The sequence below is a fragment of the Leptonotus elevatus genome, chromosome 7 (genome assembly GCF_054856555.1).
Source record: "Leptonotus elevatus isolate MCC_2025b chromosome 7, RoL_Lele_1.0, whole genome shotgun sequence".
Classification (NCBI taxonomy): Eukaryota; Metazoa; Chordata; class Actinopteri; order Syngnathiformes; family Syngnathidae; genus Leptonotus; species Leptonotus elevatus.
Window position 1 is genome coordinate 21,321,543 of NC_141245.1, and position 22,152 is coordinate 21,343,694.

General features: G+C 40.8%; 1 protein-coding gene across 2 annotated transcripts; it reads right to left on the reverse strand.

The window, feature by feature from the left end:
* Nucleotides 1-2,396: 2,396 nt before the first annotated feature.
* Nucleotides 2,397-22,049, reverse strand: gpr4 (G protein-coupled receptor 4). Of its 2 annotated transcripts, XM_086080660.1 has the most exons (5): nt 21,469-22,049; nt 19,744-19,772; nt 4,794-5,351; nt 3,967-4,231; nt 2,397-3,802 (listed from the first exon to the last, which is right to left on the reverse strand). In XM_086080660.1, exons 3-5 carry the CDS (start codon nt 4,920-4,922, stop codon nt 3,081-3,083), a joined length of 1,116 nt encoding a protein of 371 aa, XP_085936786.1. In that variant the 5' UTR covers nt 4,923-5,351; nt 19,744-19,772; nt 21,469-22,049; the 3' UTR covers nt 2,397-3,080. The 2 variants fall into 2 exon arrangements, with proteins under 2 accessions (XP_085936786.1, XP_085936785.1); XM_086080659.1 differs by lacking the exon at nt 21,469-22,049 and having other exon boundaries at nt 19,744-19,900.
* Nucleotides 22,050-22,152: the final 103 nt, after the last annotated feature.

Below are 22,152 nucleotides of genomic sequence, written 5' to 3' on the forward strand. Positions count from 1 at the left end.
GATTATTATTATTTTATTTTTATTTTTAGCTTTTCTCTTGGTTGCAGTGGCTTCAGTAACGTACTGTATGTGGATGCTCGATATATACAAATAAAAACAAAAAGGGTATTCATACATAAAAACTTGACATTTGCATTTTAATATAAGGAGCATATACAGTACAAGGAGTGAAACTTGTTCCTTACCTGTCAAGAAGTCCACGTTTTGGCTTGGATATGACGTCATGGTCGCCATGTTGAGAACTTTGTCGCTGAGTTTTATTATTCGCTGAATTAACGTACTCCCATACCTGTCGGATGAAAAGTTTTACAAAGATAACACTAACACTTAAAGGTTGGCTAAAGGCTAGTAATTGCAGTAGGCTACTGTAGTCTGTTTCTTATTAGCTTAGCAGCTAATGTAGATGCGATGAAGTGGACAAGTTCGCGGCAAAGCAGTTTGCCCGCTTAGCCAAATAATAAAGTTTTTTTCCCCTCCTCCAGTGCGTGACGATAGTGACGTCATTTACAGGTGGATGACAACTGCCAATCAAATGAAGGAGAAAATATCACGATGCCCCTGTTATTTATTTCTTTATTCATTTATTTATAGGTTTAGGGCCGTGATCTATGCACTTTTGTTTTTTTGTCTTTTTTAAATAGGCGCTCGAAGTGATACATACTTATTTATATCCTTTCTGTGGCATTATGTTAATCCAACACAAGATGGCGGTATTGGACAAAATTCAGTACATTTCTGATTTGTTGACATTTTAAAAATAAATATTTTAAAATCTAGTACGCAGGGAGAGCGTGACATGATTACACAGTACTTATAACTGTGTGTGTGTGTGTTTAAGTTATTAAAATATTAGTTATTGAGTTCAAAGTGTATTCAAATGGTCAAACCAATTTCCATGGTGTCTCTGTGGTAAGGTAAACACCAAAAGTCACGTAGGCTATTATTCTTTACGGCAACGTTTGTTTGTTCAACATGCGAGCCTTCCGGCTACCGTGAGAAAGTTTCCTTATTATGGTTCAAAACAGATACGTTTACTGACAGACATGAATTGACAGGTTTGATTGATCAAGGCCCGCGAGGGGTCAAAGGTCCATCACGCCGACGTCCTCTCGATTGGCTATCGAATGTCCGACGATTTGAGTGCATCCACTGTAGTGTTGACATTAACAGACTTCATGCTGACACAGCCGAGACAGTCTCTGACAGGAAGTTGTGTTTTTCTCCCCCCTATAGAGCAACCACAATAGCATTCCCATGCTGGAATTGACCAGGACTATCTCTAAGAGGGTCCGAACAACATTTGAAGAAGCTCGGTGGGCACTTGTTTAGACTCTGGCATATGTCTCATTCAATGTTCCCCTTTATGTCAAAACACAACATATGGAAGTGACTTGAGGAGCTTCAGGTTGACAAAACTAGTGTTTTGCTGGCGTCTTAGACAAATAGAGACGAGAACAGCTGTGAAAATAGTTTTGATTTTAAGGCGTTGTTGGCCAATCTTCCAAGATCCAATAGAATATTTTCACATGAATGTGTTTGTGGTTAGCAGTGTTCCTTTTCTGCTTTTGATCTCCAAATGGATTCTGGGTCACATTGGTCACGCTGGTAGGAGGAATAAATGGCGTCTATTCTTTAGCCGTAACAACGTGATTAAACCTGTTTGCATTTTTCAAACATCAACCCAAAAATAAATACACAGTCGTTGTCCAATGACAAGCATGTGTTCTTGAAAAACATATTTTTTTTACTGTACATGCGTTTCTGGCGCATTGTTGGGCCTTCACAATTCTTAATTAATTATACTTAAAAATGACACGCACACAAAAATATCTTAAGTCAATATTCCACTTTGTTGAATGGAGCTGAACAAAATTGAGTTGGTTTAAATAAATATTAGATTTTTTTTATGAATACTGTAAAAGTGAAAAAAAATCATTTGAAACCCTAATTTGAACCTCAATTTGAAACTGACTTGAAGCCCTAATCCAGGCTTAAAACCCAAATTTGACAACAAAGCTTGAAACCTTAACCCTGAAAAACCCTATTTTGAAACTCTACAACTATTTTAAAATCCTACTTTGAAACTCTTAACCCTAATTTAAAACCCTATATCTATTTTACAACCCTACTTACAAACCCTAATCCTAGTTTATTTCTGGCACATCTGACCAAATCTCTGGCCAATTCTGGCCTCCCTTCACATTGTTGAGTTCAACTTAACCCTAATTTAAAACCCTACTTGGAAATCCTAACCCCAGTTCCAAGCCCTACTTTTGAACCATAACCCTACTTTAAAACCTCACTTTGGAACCCGAGTTTGAAGTCCCCGTTTGAAATATATCTACCTGTATAGCATATATATGTATATATATATATATTTATACATGTAAAATTCATTGCCGAGGTGACAGTATGATTTATTCTGCTCACAAACAAAATAATGAATAACTTACAAACTTGACTTTCAACATTAAAAAAACTAAAACAAAGACCAAACATCAACTCGAGAGTCCACGTGTGCTTTAATAGTGTGGACATAGGCTGACGTGGTGGAAAAGTTCCAATTGACGCAGGAAGAAAGACGCCAACGAAACTTCCTGATTCCTTCCAATCAAGCGTTGGCCAATCAGCTCGCTTCCTCTACAACAGGAAGCGGCGTGTCCCCCGCCACATTTCCGTCAAGCCGCTTGCTCCACTGCGCCAACATGTCTCTGGTGTGCGCCCCTTTAGTACCCTACCACTGCGCTTGGCCTCGCTTGGTACCCTTCACAACTTCGGAAAAAATTGTGGATCATTCGGGCTTGATTGGAACCCTAATTTAAAATTCCAGGCCTTTGTCGAATTGTAATGTGAAATCCCAAATCTGTCTTTTTTTAATCGGTTATCGGAATTGTATCCGATAGAATCAGCATTGACCCCCCCCCCAAAAAAAAATCCATGCTATAAAATCCTAAGGCCTGAAACCCTAATTTGAAAGCCCAACACTTGTTTGAATCCCTAATCATACTTTGAAACCAAAACCTTCATTCGAAGCCCTAACGTACGCGTCAAAGCACTTTTTTTCTCAAGTCTCCACCGAGTCACTTCCTGCCGGTGAGTATGCTCATCTGGAGACATTCCTCCTTGAGCGCCACCAGTTCCGTCTTGTACCCGCCGGCCTGACTGCCGTCAGCGTAGACGCACGGCTGCTTCTTGGCCGCCAGGGGCGTTTCCATGGTGACGGAGGCGGCGTTGAGCACGTCGGCCTGCGACGGCGAGGAAGCGCAAACCCTGCGGCACGCCGCCGACACCAGCGCGGCCAGAGCCCGGCCCACGTCGTGCCTCGCACCCTCGTTGACGAAGCAGTACAAAATGGGGTCGGCCACGCAGTTGAGGCTGGTGAGCGCCAGCGAGACGTGGTAGGCGGCGAACAAGCGCTCCTCCGAACCACAGTCGCACGGCTTCCTGAGAAACATCACGCTCCGCACCAGCAGGAGGACGTGATACGGCCCGAAGCAGAACAAGACGATGAGAATCAAACTCAGCGCCAGCCGCTGGATCTTGGCCTTCTCCTGCCGCTCGGTGGAGACGTTGCAACGCACGGCGGCCAGGATGCCGCGGTAGGCCACCAGCATGGCGGTCCACGGAGCCAGGAAGCCCAGGAAGACCCGGTACAGGTTCATGCCCGCCACCCAGTCCTGCATGGGGTACTTCTCGAAGCAGAAAGTGTGGTTGAAGCGGCCCTGGAAGAGCTCGTCGTGGAAAAGCGGCGCCGAGTTGGCCACGATCTCGATGAGCCACACCGTGGCGCTCACCAGGAGTGCTGCACGGGTGACGGAAAAAAAAGACGTGGTCACTTACTGGAGGCGTCCCAATACTTGTGTCAGTTTTCCAGCAATAATACCACAATATTGATTCCAAAATTGAATGATATCGCCGTTTTGTCCCACCCGGCTACTGGACCGGTAAGCACCGAACGGGACGTACCTGTCTTGACGCGTCGCACCTTGACGAACCTGAGCGGGTAGGCCACCGCCAGGTATCGGTCCAGCGAGATGCAGCAGAGGAAAGCGATGCTGACGTAGATGTTGGTGTAGAAGATGAAGCCGAAGAGTTTGCAGCTCTCCTGGCCGTGGATCCAGTTGTCGCGCTGCAGGAAGTAATCGATCCACAGCGGCAGCGTGCCGATATACAGCAGGTCCGCCACGGACAGGTTGATCAGGTACACGCCCAGCTCGTTGTGCTGTCGCACCTGGATGCGGGACGAGGGGACGACAACAATAAATGGTTTGTTTGTGCATTTTCTACACTGTCAATTTGAATTAAAATGAACTGTGTTTGAATAAAGGGATGGAAATAAAAAAATAAAAAAATATAATTCATGGATCAATTGACGAAATATTCAACATATTGATCATTAAAATAATCGTTAGTTGTAGTATCTTTGTCATTTCCATACATGAGTTTTCCTAATTTATTTTGGATATTTTTATTCGGATATTAGCTACTGTACAGAAGATGGTATGGAAATTGTAGTGTACTTTATTACATAATACTTGGTGACATTTTTTTCCCCTTACACTCCGCAATATATGTTAAGACCCTAAAACTACAAGCAGTTAAAAAATAATAATATTAAACTAATAAACCCACTTTAAAAACGAATTATAAAACAGCTGCTTTTTGTTTGAAATCCTTGCTTGTGTGTTTGTGTTGCCGAATCCCTGCTGACTTTGTGCTTACAGCAGCCACTAGTGGCCTGGCATGCACACTGACGGCAGCGAGCGCGTTTTCCTGGCTTTGTAGACGCTCACCTGCATGTAAGCGGCCCACAAGGCCAAGCAGTTGGTGGGCAAGCCCAGCACCATGACGATGATGTAGAGCGTGGGCTGGAAGTACTGATCCACTTTGCTGTCCACATTACACACAGAGATGTTGCACATTGTCCTGAACGTATGTGTGTGTGTGTGTTTAACGTGCGTTAAATCAGCCTCAGCTCTGCGGCTTCCTGCTCGTCCGCCATTTTAACAACAACATGGCGTCCTCCTCCCCCTCCCAACCGGCCAGAGCCGAGGCGCGCTTCCCGCGGCTTGTCATGGCTCCCGATTCCCGTCCAAGGGCCCTAAATTTATCATCGTCCGTCGCCTCTGCCACGCCTTCTGTCAAGGCGCTGCGTCTGATTGGAGGAGGAGGAAGGTTGAATGGTGGTGAAATGGAAGCCGCCTTATCGACGCTGGACCAGGCCTGGCGGGGCCTGAGTGGACCTCATCAATCTTTTAGAGATTAGTGCGCTTGATGCGTGCGTCTGCAGTCACTGATGCTCTCGCTGGCAGATGTGTGATGACAGCCGCACGGCTTCTTGCGCACGTCGCCTGGAACACAAACATTTTGGAATATCGTTGGAATTTCAACAGCACGGCTGGGAAAATGTGGACAAAAAGGCCACATCATTCATAACTGAAGGTACATAAAATCAAACTTTTGTGTCTGAAAAATTATGAAAATAATTTTCTCATTATTTATTCACCACACTTTTTTTGCCGTGTATTAACTCCCGCATAATACTTACGATTTACACCATTCGAATTTGAAAATTCTTCAAAAATTCACGCCTTCCGGGGTTTTCCACATTACTCACAGTATTAGCGCAATTTAACATTAAATAACAACTTTTGCCACATTCATTTTCCATTGGATATCATTCGTTCCATTTTTCCATCTAAATGTATGGAGGGTACTGCACACCTAGGTGGCGCTATTGAGTGAATTATTTTTATTTATTTATTTTGCATTTTTCCATTGGATTTCATTAGTTCCACTTTTCCATCTAAATGAATGGAGGGTACTTTCAGATAACACTTTTCCATACAAATTTCAACTTGCTTCAAAAGTTCACGTCTCCCGGGTTGGAGGGTTCTTTTTTTATTAATTTATCTTTCAACTACAATTAATACTTTGTAATTTTCACATCATTTATCTTTCAATGTACTTCATAAGCATTCCGTTTTTCAGCATTCCCATGCAATTTCTGCAGAAATTTCACTTAGTCTAGTTTAATTGTCATGTTTATAAATCATTTAATTATAATTTAATTGTCAATAATGAATATTTATTGCATTAACATGAGTTTTTTTCTTAAATGTGATTATTTAAATATACTTCTGAATTATTTGGATTTGGTTAGCCTCATGAAATAATTTGTTAGTGTATTTATAGTAAATTAAAAAAACATGCATTTTTGATGTACTTTTTATGCACAATTTAATAATTCTACATTTTTATTTCATGATTTATAATGAAAATATATAAATGGATAAATACAAAAAAAACAGCTGTCATTGTCATCATTTTTATTTGACACATTTTAAAATAACAACTAACTAATTAACTCTTTGACTGCCAGACGTTTTCAGAAAAGGGATGCCGTCAGTGCCAGCCGATTTAAGCATTTTGACTGATCTTTCAAGGTCCACAGAAAATGTTCTGTTTGGACTATGGAAACACACGTACTACCAAATGAAAGATTGGACTTTCATCTTTCATCAGAAAAAAAGAGTTTGTTTCTACCTTATTCCGTTCTTTAGTAATCAACAATAGAAAATGGTTAGTTTGACCCAATTTCGCCTGTTTTGGACCAAAATACGGAGAAATCAAGCTTTTAGTGAAACGATATTATTTCATGCATTCTAGTGAATTTTACACTTCTTTTTGTCCATGAATGATGCCACAAACACCTAAATAGTGCTTTACTTCTATAAAACACTACCACCAAGAATGAAAAAGTGTTTTTTGATAGCAAAATACGTTTATTTACATTCAACAGTGTAACAATTTGACAACAATTTGGCAAACTATTTACAAATGTGTGCAACTGTGGTGCTATTTACAAATATGTGGATGTTTCAACGACAGTTTTTCTTTTTGTAACACTCTCCTGCGTGCAAGGAGACGCAACAGCATTTGCACAACAGATTGCCTCTTCGCGTGCGCCACTTTCTTGCAGGCCGTTTTTTTCCGGGGAATAGCAAGTATATACTGCAGTGTGTCATCAAGTCTAATATCAGGATCATGCTACGGTTTCGTTACGTCTCGCTTCCCCGTGTCCTTCAGTTGCTATACCGGGTGGTAGGAGATGTTCTGATCCATTTTATCCACTCCATTCATGGTGGCATCGTAGTCCAGAAACAGTGTCTTCTCCGTGATCAGACTGTACCCGCTCCTCCGATGAATATGCATTGGACTCGGGGTACTCTTCATTGTCCGATCGAATGTCCGCTTGTGCAGCTCCGCGTTTTCCGGCGTTAGCAGCGCTAGCCGGTGAGGCTTTATGACGAGAGAATAACGGCCGCGTCAATGCTTCCAACTCCGGCGTCAACCTCGGGAGTGACCATCATCATCATCATCAATGTGCATTGGTCGATGCTTTTCGACTACTCTCCATCGTCCGATCGAATGTCCGCTTGTGCAGAAGTACCCGGCCGGCTATTGTGCGCGTTTTCCGGCCTTAGCAGCGCTAGCCGCGCTAGCCGCACTTAGCCGGTGAGGCTTACTACGTGATCGTAAACACGTCAAGGCTTCCAACTTTGGCGTCAAACTCGGAGTCATCATCATCATCATCATCAATCTGCATTGGTCGATGCCAACTCTCCATCGCCCGATCGAATGTCCGCTTGTGCAGAAGTACCCGGCCGGCTATTGTGCGCGTTTTCCGGCCTTAGCAGCGCTAGCCGCGCTAGCCGCGCTTAGCCGGTGAGGCTCACTACGTGATAGTAACAGTCGCGCCAAAGCTTCCAACTTTGGCGTAGAGCTCGGAGTCATCATCATCGTCGACATCAATGCGCTTTTTAGTATTGATTGATGCTTTCCGTCTTTGAAAAAAATGCTCAAGCGTGAGCTGCTTGTAACCGGTTGCTTGGTCAAGCCATTGTGGCTTGGATCAGCCATTGTCTCCTCAACACTCTAGCTCCGCCTCACGTCTTCTACTGACGCCCACGGTGGGCGGCCCATCCAACCTTGTGCAAAGAGAGTCATCGCTGCCCTCTAGGGGCCAAAACGAGTCTTTGACTAATCATATCTGCCTGATACTTTCAGCACAGCTGCCCAAGGCTTTCCTGCACCCGTTTTTGAAAAAAAAAAAAAAAAAAACATAGGGGACGTCTTTTAACGTCCTCGGCGCCCTTCCCTAGGTTTATGCTAAACGTTTTATAACGTTTATGGCAGTCAAAGAGTTAACAACTCATATTTTAAGCTATTATTTAAAACAAACAAAAATAAAATAAACATCTCATTTTTAAAAATAAAAACATAATATGTTATAATCCATCCCTCAGCTTTTAGCCTAATTGGGAAGAACCCGGACGGTTCTCTATTGATTTTCCGATTGAGTCAGCCAGGAGTGGTTATGGGAACCGTGCTTGTCATTGTGAGTTTATAATGGCGTTGTACATCAGCATGTATGATTTTGTTGGGTAAAACCCGGCTGCGTCTGATCCCATGCCAGAGCAGGTCAAACAAAGACTCAGTCAACATGTCGTTATGTTTTCACTAGCACAAAGCTAAACTAACAACTCAAGGGGCGGCGGGCTTGTTCTTAGTATTCTTTGTATCATGTTTCCAACAACTGTGGCATGTTTGGATCTTTGATAAATGCTAACATTTGTTGTGTATTCGTTTAAAGGGCACATGTGGAAAAGTGACTTTGTCAGGTCTTGTTACAAATGAAGCGTGTCTGGAAAGTAAATGTTTCGTTATCTGTCTATTTCTGAAAATGTGTCTGTGAGTGAGCCATTCTGGATTTTGCTGGATTGTGACATCGCAGTGGGAATAATTAATATAATAACCACCCCCAGATAGTTTTTCAGCCAATAAAAGGTCACTTTAGTTGGAAAAAGTTCCAGAGTTTGGCAGCCCAAGCACTGTCCCGTTTGTCAAAGCCCAAAGGTAAGCAGAGTTGCAGTGTTTACATAGATTAGCATTAGCTTATCATAGTAATGTTTGGCTAAGTTGTCGACATGGTGGAGGGTATTTGTGTTTGGCCATATCGAACTAAATGACAATTGGACATTTGTCTTAGAAGGTAAAGTTTGCAATCTTGAAGATGCTAGCAAGACGTTTGTGTAGCCACATTTCACTCCCCATTGTTGATCTCATCATTGGTCAAGTTATGGGGATGACACATGGGACGTTAAGTTGCCATTATTGGACCGCATCTTCCACATTGAAGACGACAGAGGCCTGTCTGCGTGCGGGGGTTTTCTGTAAAGCCCCCCACGCAGACCATTACTCGTGTGTTTTGACTCAGACCACACACGGAAACACAAACCGGGCGTTATCAGAACCCGACAGAGACAGAGCTGATAATATTTCCCTCAAAACCTCAGCTTGTCGTTTGTATCAAAATTTAATAAATAAATAAAATTAAAATTAAAAATGTTACAAAAAAATAAAAAATACTAATACAAATACAAATAAAAATACAAATACAAATATTAAAAAATAAAAATATTTAAAAAATTCAAAAATTTAAAAATAAAATACATTTAAAAAAATTTAAAAAGTTAAAATTTAAAAATTACAATTTTTTTTAAATTTTAACATTTAAAAATTTACAAATTTACAAATTTACAAATTTACAAATTAAAAAATTTAAACATTTAAAAATTTACAAATTAAAAAATTTAAACATTTAAAAATTTACAAATTTAAAATTTTACTTTTTTTTAAATAAATTAAAAAAATTAATTTTTTTTTATTTTTTTTAAAATTACATTTAAAAATTAAAACATTTAAAAATGCATCTAGTTACAGGAGGGACAAAAGTGAGGTGGATGAAAGATAGGAAAAAAAGTGGCTGACGCAACAATATTGGCATGCAGGCTGAGAAACTGAAGGATTTTTAAACAACACAACATTTCGGTACACTTTGAACCTGTTAACACTCTGAGAGAGAGGCTGGTACAACCCAAAGACCGGAACCCCCGTACCCAGAAAAACAATCTGGTGAGGAATGCACGGATGTATATATTGGGGAGAGCACACAACATAGGACCAAAATGTGCTAATATGCTAGACAGAGAAGACAGAAGGTTGAAAAGACATCTAAGGTTCTCTTACAAGAAATTTATCAAAATGCAAACAGTTAGCCACCGGGCTGGCTATCCTGTGAAGGAACTCTAGAAAAGCTTTCAAGGATCATGCATGTCAACAATGTGCTATCTATAAATAGACGTGAGCAGACCCAGGTGCTCAGACCAGACTTGACTGGAGAGCCAAACAAAGACGGGAAGTCCAACACGGTTGCACAAATGCGACAGAAGGTGGAACTTGACTGTCTCACTCACTTTTAACACAAATAACCTGACCTGCATTTGGACCTCAGTCACACAGGTGAGAGGCGCTACGTTAGCTAAGCGCTACAAAAGGAAGTGAACAGATACTCAAACTTACTCATAGTCTCGGAGATTGAAACTCACGATATGATAAATATCACAATATGAATCTCACAATACGATAATTATCAGGATATTGTGGGGAAGTAGGCGATATAGAGTAAAAAAAAAAAAAAACTCACAATCAAATACGGTATCAAAACTCACAATATTGTATAAATAAATAGACACTGGAAAAACAAGCTCGATATTGTGTTTTTCTACACAAATAGCAGTGACAAAGAAATAGGATTGCCCATGTCATGTCACGTTATTGTCATGTGCTCCTATTGGCTCAGCGGCGCAAAGCATCATGGTCTATGTTTGTAAGACTGATTTATGGGAGTGACAACCACTGCAGTGGCCAAAACATTCCTAATCAAAATTAAACTGCACTAATAAACTAACCACCAGAGGGTGCTAGAATTGCCCGAATGGAATACAACATCGCCTTTTTAACAGATATGCTGCTTTTAGTATCGCGGCAACAACTATCGACAACAATATCGTGGCAATTTTAAAAATGCAATATTGCGATTTTGCCGTTCCCTAGTAATGCAGAGACCAGACTCTATTTGTATTAGTGAAGGAATGTAAAGTATTGTTATTGTGATCAGCCTCTATTTTACTAAAATCATTAAGGTCAGCCGCTTGTACTGGTACGGCAATGTAAAATATCAATATTGGTGTCGGTAAGGATTTGTAAAGTATAAATATTGACGATACCAGTCTACATTTTACCTAAGGAAATGTAAAATTAAATGAACTGTCGGTATCAGCGATACGAGCCTCAACATCGGTGACGCTGCTGCTCTATTCGATCTGTATCAGCAGCTAAATATAAAGTATTGGTTTGACGTAAAGTCTTGATTTGATCAATATTGCTTTCTGTAATACCAGCTTCTGTTGGACTTTTATTCGCTAGGAACTGCAAAGTGCCTTGATCAAATGCGCCGCGTCAGCTGACCTCACGTCAGGACCTTTGCGTAGGAGACGCAAATGTTTGCAGCACACTCCAGCTTGTTGTTTCTGTTTTCGCATTTAATCGCGTCGACGTGGGCGCGGGCGCACGTCGACGCTGAGTGCTTACCTGCTTGCAAACACCCACCACCATCATCTTGCCTTATCATGTTAATTGTCAACAATAACACCATTTAGAAGCAGCTGGACTGTAAGCACGAGTGTATTCTTTGCGCGTGTGTGTGTGTGTGTGTGTGTGTGTGTGTGTGAAGTTATGACTGTCAGCACACACACCTCCTTCCTTCCTTCCTTCCTTCCTGCAAAAGCATTTGTGGAATTTCAGGTGCGGTGCCAGACAAGGAATAAAAACACGATGACATCAGTCAACTGCTTGAATGTGTCATTTCCTGTGTGGAAGTCCAAACTCTGGACCAGTGACCAAATAAATACTCAAAAGTATTAGGAACAGTTGTCAGTATGATGGAGTACAATTGCTGCCTTTATTAATCCCCCGAGGAACATGCCTAAAAAGTGTTTGCAGCCATTTTTGCAACCTGGTGAAAAATTGTTTAACCCCTAAAACTCATTAGCGGCCCTAGAAAGTTAGAGAAAATCAGCGCCTGACACAAAATTGGGTGGACAATGACGTGCCGAAAGTCGGCCATTTTGGTTCAAAGTAGCCATTTTGAGGGAATTCTCTCAGCAGGAGCCCGCGATAAGTTAGAAAAATGAGCCGCTGCCACCAAAATTCATCTCCATCATAACATGACGGATAAAAAAAAGTCTCAAGGACACATGCTGGACGTGTAACAGGAAGTCGGCCATTTTGGTTTGAACGACCGACTGTAGGTGATTTCTGGGGCTCGTACTTTGCCTGACTGCTACTAAAAAAATTGACCCAAATCAGACCCATTTGGTAGCAGGTATCCTGAGGGTTTGCAGAAAGTTAAAAAATATATAAATTAAATTAAATAAATCGTATTTTTTAATTAAACTAAATTGAATTGAATTTTACCAATTGGCACAAAATCGTGCGGGCATGTCTATCACAACAGAACAAAAATGTCTCAAGAAACCATGTTGACCCAAACTGAATAGGAGGTCAGCCATTTTGTTATGAAGCAGCCATTTTAATGGAACTCCAGCGCTTGGAATTCACACAAATGAGCATCGAACCGAGTATCATGTCAGAGTTTGATGACCATTTGGAAGAAAGAAAGAAAGATAGATAGATAGATAGATAGATAGATAGATAGATAGATAGATAGATAGATAGATAGATAGATAGATAGATAGATAGATAGATAGATAGATAGATAGATAGATAGATAGATAGATAGATAGATAGATAGATAGATAGATAGATAGATAGATAGATAGATAGATAGATAGATAGATTTACTCATATCTATGAGTTAAAGGTTAGATTTAGCAACAGGTGGATTTTTTCCCTAAAATCCGTATTGCGCAAGCTTTTATACGTCAAACAAAACAGAATATATCTATAAAAAAAATATATAAAATTTGCTGTTGACCAGTGTTATCTTGTATTGGATGCGATTGGAAATAGTGTCGTCGATGAAGCGTGCAGCGAGCATATGCTCCAAACAGCACATAGGCACAGGTTGTAAATAACAAATATTAATTTCACGCACAGGTGGACGACTCGTTACACGTCTAGCAAGCCCGAAAATGAACGACTTTAATAAACGTGCACCCTCTGCTCCATTCATCTCATCTCATCATGATCAGATAACCGCGCGTGTGTGTGTGAGAGATGATGTATGAAACCTAGAGGGTCATTTCATTTTGCGTGTAGCATCTGATTTGTTGCCGGACAAGACCAGCCAGCTTCCTAATAAGCACTATACACACCCACCCGTGCACGCACACACACACGAGCGCTTGTGAGTAAAGGCCAATAAACATGAACGGTGCCTGGCAAGAAGCCGCACCTCAAACAAAGGACGTGAACCTGAATGGAAGGTTACACAATGTTTTGATACACAACATGAGGAGAAACTTGAGTCTTTTCGCACAAAACTTCATGCGAGCGAGAGGAGGAGAAGCCAACAAGCAAGCGCGAGCGAATTTTCGGAGGCATCGCACTAACAATACTTTCTTGTCAAATCCTCTCTCCTGCGGTGTACTCGTGTTACAATGATACAAAAGTATGAGCTACAATCGCGTTGTGCCCGTGCGTGTTTGTCAATGTGCTTCCTGTCTCCCTTCCTGTGTTCTGTCTTTCTGTCTGATTGGTCGCTTGTGTTGTGGTTGCGCGTGATGACAGACGTGGTCACGTTTTTTCCTCTTTTGCTTTCCCGTCGCTGTGCAGGGCCGACGTGATCGAACTCAACCACAGCGACTTTACGAGCTACGTGGTCATTGACGGATTCTGATTTACTGGCAGTCCATTTATTATGCTAGACGTTATTATGCCACGGATTCTACAAACAACAGATTAAAGATGCAAGCAGAGATAAACAGGACCTGGCACGCCTTTTCATGACGAACCCTCAAATTGATCTTCAATTGTTGACGCCGTGCTTGCGATGGTGTAGGCAAAAAACAGTTGGGTCAAAAAGTAACCCAACTATGGGTCAAAAATGGACCGATCCTCTACTTGGGTCGATTTGTATAAAACAACCCAGAAAGTTGGGTCAAATTGCCCATGAAGTGGATCAGTCCATTTTTGATCCATAATTGGGTTACTTTTGACCCAACTGTTAGAGTGTACGTGCTGCCGACTGGGGCCTGGTACGAGCCCTGGAATTTGCCCAAAATGGCTGTTTTTAATCAAAATGGCCAACTTCCTGTTGAATCCCTAGCACGGGTCCCAGAGTTATTATACTTCAATGAAAACTAACAAAATAAAACTAATGTGAAAATTTTTTAATCAAAATAACATTTGTTAATGAAATAACAATAAAAATGAAAATGTTTGTAGAAAAACTACAGCTTATGTTTATAAAACTAACTAAAAGAAAATGTCTGTCTTCGTTTATTGTCAATTGATATCATATCTTTTGGGATTCATTTTAATTTACATTTATGTATTTTTGATATTTGGTCCGTACAGAAGAAGGGAGGTGAAACAGTCGTTTGAGAATTTTAGTTGACTTAACTGTATTCCACAGTACTTAGTGACCCTCTTTCATTTATCTTGAACTTGAAAAAGAATCCATATATTTAAAAAGAAAAAACTAAAACTAACATTAAAACTAATAAAACCTAAAATGATTTATTTTCAAAAATATGCAAACAAATTTAAAAAAAATAAACCTGCTCTAAAGTCTATCAAAATTAATGAATAAAAAAACAAAATCAAAAGTCAAAACGATATAAAAACTAATTATAATGAAATTTTCCAAACTATTATATAACTGATGATTCCTTGAGACTTTTTCATGTATCTTATTATCGAGTGGGTTTTGGGGGAGTCATTTTCATTTTCACCAGGTCGCGACCTTCCTCACACACACACAAAAATAAGATCAACCTCTGACCTTGTGGCACTGACTGACTGAATTAAACAATTAACATAATGATGTTATTACAGTTTCCTGTTATACGGTGAGTCATCAAACTTCATTCAATGACCAAAATTCTAATGTTTCACAATTGCGAGTCATCCATCTGTCTCGATTCAGTGATTCAACTCTGGTGGCAATCAAGAAAATTTCTCTTGGTGGAGTTTGCCTCGAACGACCCTAAAATGGTCGCCTCTAAGCAAACTGGCTGTCTTTGTTTTGTCTTTTCAGGCTTGGCTTCTTGAGACGATTATGTGGGTCTATTTGTGATGAACATCTCGCTTTTGAGGGATGAATTGTCAAAAAAATCATATTTGGTGTTTTATGGCAACTCATCAAACTTGAGAAACAAAATATCATTCTTCGCAAAAAAAAAAGTTGTTGCTTTGTCTAGTATATGTGCTTAAAATATAGCAGCAGTTAGACTAAATCTCTAGGACAAGTTTGTATTGGCATGTCTTGCCTGGAATTGGGCAAAATTACCCTAAAATGGTTGCTTCAAACCAAAATGTGTGTCATCCTGTTCCATTTCGGGCATGGGACCTTGAAACTTTCTGGGTGATCTACTCATGATAGGCTGGACTAACAAATCGTAACAATAAGTCAGAATTTTCCAGGCTGAAGGTTCCCTTTGAGATGAGACAAAAATATCCACTCCTTTTTTTTACTGAAGTCAAACTTATTGATAATTTAAACATTAAGTTCTTATGTGACCGACAGCAAACAAATTGAGTTTCCGAGCATCCCCGCCTGCTGAATACATTTGTACCCGCTAAAAATAAATCCCATTAAAATAATTTGTTTTGTTTCTTCAAGAGGCGCATTAAAGTTTCATTGAATCATCATTGATGCTTTTCAAAAGTGCAGAAGACAAACATCAGCAGTCAGGAATTTCCCCATGCTGGCTTTTCCCGCATCACGGGACTCATTAAGGCTTGATTACTAATTTTTATAGTCCCTCAACTGTGCACTTACGTAACTAGAGTTTAGAGTTCATTTAAATAATACATAGAAATCAGTGAGAGTAAACTTTTGAAGACCACCCATGTCTCCTTGACTTCAACGCAAACCGTTAACCTCTCATCCCGACCTCGCAATCAATGAAAGACGTCATATTGATGTTCTATCGCTATGACAACAAAGCAGTCGATCAATTGGCTCGATGTTATTGATGTACAACTGTGGGAAAGAGAAGAAAATGGCATGTTAAGACGAGATGACACAATTGGACATGAAAGAGAGAACATGTCATTTGTCAAACGGGAGTAGCTTTCCTCCAACCACATGTAAAAACTCTCCACTTCCTTTAAAGAGGCAGTACAGGAAGTAACAGCTCCCCTTTAACGGGACATAACGGTTTGTAACAGCTCTCCGCAAACCGAAAGTAACAACTCTCGTATTATTTTACAATGTAAGAGAAAGTACAGGAAGTACATCACTCTCCTCTAATAGGAAGCGACGACTCCATCTACTAGCAAGTAATGTCTCTGCTCGAGCAGTAATGCTGCATTCAAGGAAGGTCGGAAGTCTGAATTATCCCAGTTGGCTTTTCCTCGTTCCGACCTGAAAGTTACCAACTTTTGTTCGGACGTTTGCGGTTTAGTGGCGCTAGGACTGGGGCTTTTCTTAAGGTGGTGTTGTTTGGCTGGCTAACGATGTTAGCTAGCTGCGTGGGCTAGCGAGTTGACTACTGCTGAGCTGAGTTGTAAACAAAACATAAGTAGTAATCTTGCTTACTGGCACGTTCGGAAATGAATGGTAGAGGAGCGCACTTTGCAACAGGAAGTGGCACCTGTATTTTAACAGGAAGTAACAACCTTCCACTTCCTCTATCAGCGACACAGACAGCAAGCAACAGTGGAAAGGAAATAACAACTCTAAAGACTCTAACAGGAAGTAACAACTGTAATGACTCTCTATTTTTAAGAAAATAAAAGCACTTTTCCAGCAGGAAGTACAGAAAGTAACGGCTCCTCTGTGACAGAACGTGACAACCTAACTTGGCCTACCTACACCTCACAACCTACTGTCACCACCAGGTGGCATTGTTTTGGGAACAGCAAGGAAGGGACATGTTGGTGAGCCAGGACACAAGGAGTTAAGAAAAATAAATAGGATGGGATATTCACCAGTGCTTCAGTACAGGCGTGGGTGTGGATCATCATCCTCAGTTGTTCATCATCAGCATGAGTAAACCACAGATGCTCTTAAGTATACCTCGGCTCCTCATCATTACATCACTAAATCGACAAAACATCAATTATGGCTCTCCTCAACGACTCAATTGTCAACAACAACAACATGACGGCCATTCTGCTTGTCTCACATACATGACTTTGTATGTTTTAAACACGCAAATACCATACATGAAAAGACGCAACAGTTAGCCGCCACGCTGCGAGGTGTTAAATACATGGTAGGTTGCTGCTGTGCGGTCCATTTCACAATCTAGAATGACAATTATTATTATTATTATTATTATGTTTGTACGGGTTCTGACGGAAGCGTTTTGGATCAGCTGCAACTGCCTGATTGTTTTTTATTATCATTATTAAGACCTGAAAGACACCATTACAGAGCAAGTTTTTCTGTCTTGTTGAGACGGACAACCTTGAATTTGAGTCTTAGTGCTGTTAAAATTCCGGTTTGAGTCAATAAAGTCCAACTTTTGCCCAACTTCTGGGTCTGATTTTTGTTTGATTGCGACATAAGAGATTTTCCACTGAACTTGCCCAATTTGAATGCAAAAAGATTTGATGCAGGCCAGGGAACAAGTCGGTCCTGGCGTCCTGGTGACTTCCTGTCCAGGAGTCGTTAGCGAAGGAAATATTGCGAGCTGGTGCTGCTTTTATCTAATCGCCAATGAGATGTGACGTAATAACATCTGGCTGATAGTCTTCATTTCCCATGACATACTCGCAAAACCTTTTATCTTTTATTATCTTCATGGTCCATGTACAGAGGAGGCTCAAGACAAATGTTTTTATTTTGGTATTTAAATGATCTTTTTAACCCCTTTTATTTATTTTCTGAGTTCCCAGTTCATTTGATTGCCTTTTATCTTTATTTTTGTTTTTATTCTGTTTTCTTTTAGTTTTTAATTGTTTTTATTTTGTTGTCTTTTAGTTTTTAGATCCAGTGTTTCCTGGGTGCCTTTCCTCGCATGGTTTCTCTGTGCCCCGCCATGTTTTTGTTTCATTTTTTTGGGGGGGGGGGGGGGGGGTTCTTCTCATTATTATTATTATGGATGTTTTAATTGTTTAGCACCTTGAGTTGCAAAAAAAAGAACATCTGAACTTATCTTAGTCTCACTTTTTATATCCCACAAACCCCGGCATTTGATCAAGGGTGTGTAGACTTTTTTTTTTCATCCACTCTATCACTCTATCAGAGGCCATTTGTCTGTTCTCGAGCAAAAAATATCTCACACGTGGACCGCAGACGTCCGTCCGGCTTGGAGGGCACAGCTCCAATTTCACAAAGCGTCCTAACGGGGAGACGTTTGGACAAAATGGCACTTTTATGTATTATTTTTTTCAACTTACTTGCCAATGTAAAAAATATGGGCTGGGAAAAGTATATAAATCACATTTATTTCCCAGGCCTTGCGCAACGTCAGTGCTGTAACGATTGCAATCTATTTGGTCCAATGGTGCGTCAACATGAATAAATGAATGAGGTGAGACTTACTATAACTAAACCAGGTCACAACAAGAGGACTAATACATGTCGACTGCCAACTTTAAATTACAAGTAAGGATGAAAACATTGTTTCGTGGTCACTCGTATTTCTTCTTCTCCGTGAAGCAGAAGAAGAAGTAAAAGGTGATGAGGGTGTTGACTTGAGGACACGCAGAAGAAGATTGGCAGGAATTCTGGAGGAGGAACTGAGTGCGCATTGTTGATTGTTGGGAACGCCGGGACACGTTTGGGATTACCAGACACGCACACGCGCTTGCTATTGTCTTCTGCTTGACTCGTTGGACTATATTAGATGGACTATTTAAGACCAAAGGTCACCAACGTGGTGTCTGCGGGCACCGAGTGGCAACAAAAGATCACAAAAATAGCTCACCACCGGGGGATGGGACATTGTGATTTCCTAGGAATGGTTGTAGAAGTGGTTAATAGAGAATGTGAACACAGATATATACAGAAGTAAGTGCTACAAATTGATAGATAGATACTTTTGAGAAACTGCTCGTAAACTGCAACAGCTTGAAGCCAATGAAGCCATTATTTTTGTTTTCTGAGCAGTTTGCGGCAAGTGTTTCAAATCTGTGTTGCACTGAGCCCAAGCCAAGCTTATCAGAGGTTTTGCGGAGCGTCGTCCTGTTTGCAGTTTGTTTGTACTCGTAGTTTGTCAGCCGTCCTCTGGCTCTTTAATGTTTGTTGTGTGGACAGGTTTTCTTTGAAACACACACAAGCGCGCCAGATGAGGAGGATTTTCTGTTTTAAAGCCACAACACTAATCCAAGTCTCGACACAGAACTGGTTTGTGTGCCGCAAGTCCTCTAATTACAATCATTAAAAAGCATTTGTCTCCATCAAACACATTAGAAAGACATTAGAATTTGTGTCGTGGCTTTGTTTGCTGTGTCTGCGTGTTTTAAAAAAGCCATTAAAAATCGATAAAAACATCGATAGCTATTGCTTAAACGCTAAGTCCATAACAATAATAACGCAATAAAAGAAATATACATAATTACAGCAGAGTATGTGGCAGCTGTATAGGATCAATACAATGTGTATATATGAGGCCTGGGAATGCTGAAGTGCACTTGAAAATCTGTCGGCCACAGACGAGTAGAAGGATGGATAGACAGATGAACTAAGTTTGTACTCACGTTCACTTTTTGGACCGCCACCAAACACGCTGCAAAAAAAGAAGAAGAAGCAAACAGCTATAATCCAACACAGATTTACAAAAAAAGTCAAATGTATTTGCCGCAGTTAAAAGTGAAACGAATGAAGAGTAACATGCACGACAGTCACCGTGAGCTGAGTGGTGACCGCCTGCACGCCAAGAGAGAGAGAGAGAGAGAGAGAGAGAGAGAGAGAGAGAGAGAGAGAGAGAGAGAGAGAGAGAGAGAGAGAGAGAGAGAGAGAGAGAGAGAGAGAGAGAGAGAGAGAGAGAGAGAGAGAGAGAGAGAGAGAGAGAGAGAACGAAAGGGAGGGAGAGAAAGAGGGAGGGGGAGAAAGAGGGAGGGGGAGAATGAGTGAATAAGGAGAGAGGAGGTGTAAAACAACTGCTACGCGACACGACATCACTTCCTCTTCAGGGCTCGGCCTGCATGTGCGACCAACCTCCTTTACATTTATGTGACTATACGCACACGCCACGCACGAGCACGCGACTGATTGCCGAACCCTAACCCCACCAAAATCCAATTCAAACCTAAAGTCTCGACCCTCAAAAAGAGGTCTGAACTTGTGAGGCCCGCCAAAATGTCCCCACAATATGATAAACCGGGAACATGGGCCCCATAATGTCACAGTCACACATTCAGTCAACTCACAACACGCACACAGTCACATGTCCAACTTCTTAAGATGGTCGCCAGCATAGTAAACAAATCCAACAGGCCTTTTAATGAAAACGATGTGCAGGAATGTGAAGAAGCGTCTTCAAGTTGAACGAGTTCGTCTGTGGTCCTCAAGTGATGACAACTTTGCTTTCCACACAGAATGCCATACCATCATTCATCACCGTGTGCACTTTCACGCAGAAGTGCAGCCCAACCAGTCCTCCAATTGGCTTTCTCGCAAAGAGATCCCACGTCCAGAGCCACATCGGAGCTCTAACAGACAATCCGAATTTTTTATTACACGGGACAGGATGTCAGTGCGACTGTGTGCACTTTTACACAACCCGAGAGTGAGATTGTGTTTGGAGGCTACGCATAGTGAGTTAAACACTTGAGAAAATATCAATGACATCATCCATTAACTTATCATGAGTGACGACTACAAGTCCATCCACACAACAACATTACTAGTCAGGCAAATGTGCACTAGTTAACATTTGCGCTACTAGTCGGCTACTACTAGTGAGGAACTGGATGTCCACTAGTAAAACGTCAGTCACTACTAGTGAGGAAAAAGCATTACCAGTAGGTTACATGTAAAGTAGGACTGAACGATTTGGGAAAATCATTTAATTCATGTTTCTCCCCGCTCAATACTGCGATTACAATTTCACACGCGATTAGTTTTTTCAAGGTCCTCTTCCACTGTATTTTTTTTTTTTTTGGTACAAACACAAGCAATAAATTCACCTGTATTACACAGTTAGTTGTAGTTCATTTTCAAAACTGCAACCTTTGAAAATGTCATTCGACTACAGTGTCGATTTGAATTTGATCAATTTGTTCAGCAAACAAACCAAAACACGTGCCCATGATGCTATGCACGCGTGTGTGTAAAAATGAGGTCTGAGCCTCGGGCAGCCGCAATATTCCAATTAAATTTAATTAAATGTTCCAGAATGTTTGCTATTCCCACGACTTGTTGTAGTCTTGGGAGTTCCATTCTCATAAACACACAGTGAACAAAAGTATTGGAACACTTACGTCAAACGTGAAGAAAATGGCAGCAACAACATGCTACTGGGAAGTCATGGGAAGATTGTCCAAAAGATACTGTGAAGTTCTTGTCCATTTGTTCTTGGTTCTTATCCACATCAAACTCATCCGGGCATGCATTTTATGGAACTAGCTTTGTGTACCCTAAAGGTTTCTAAGAGTGCAAAAAAAAAAAAAAAAAAAATTCCTAAGAGGGCAATCAGCTATTACAAAATGCATTTAACGGCTAACTTCATCAGCTCTCTTTCATTTTTAAATGCGTGTACATCCCGAAAAACTCCAAGCCGAACATCGAATGTTACAATAACACTCTATTGCGAATACCTTGGCCGTGGCTAGTGCTAATGCTAGCTTTGTATTGCTAGCGTTGCTATTTGTTGAAGCCGATACCCATTCTGTGAATTTTCATGACTATGCACTTTTCGTGTGCCATTATTAAAATGAATGTTCATGCTTGCGCTCATCACTGAGGCTGTGGTCCGAGACTAGCGAATTGGGCTACAATCAAATCTTGCTAGCAGTTCCAACGCTGTAAACTCCCCTTACATGTAAATACTGTACAGGCACATGTGCGCCCTCTCGTGTTACAAACAGTAATGTGCAATATAATTTTCACATTTGCGCTTAAGTGAGAACATAATGTAGTCTTTAATTTGCATTTTCTTAGCTTAT

What these genes read in the sequence shown, in the direction of transcription:
- gpr4 (XM_086080660.1), bottom strand. Translation starts at nt 4,922, where the DNA reads ATGTGCAACATCTCTGTGTGTAATGTGGACAGCAAAGTGGATCAGTAC. An exon ending in TGTGGGCCGCTTACATGCAG is followed by an intron (nt 4,232 to 4,793) that starts GTGAGCGTCTAC and finishes TCCCGCATCCAG; the next exon opens with GTGCGACAGCACAACGAGCT. An exon ending in GGTGCGACGCGTCAAGACAG is followed by an intron (nt 3,803 to 3,966) that starts GTACGTCCCGTT and finishes TCACCCGTGCAG; the next exon opens with CACTCCTGGTGAGCGCCACG.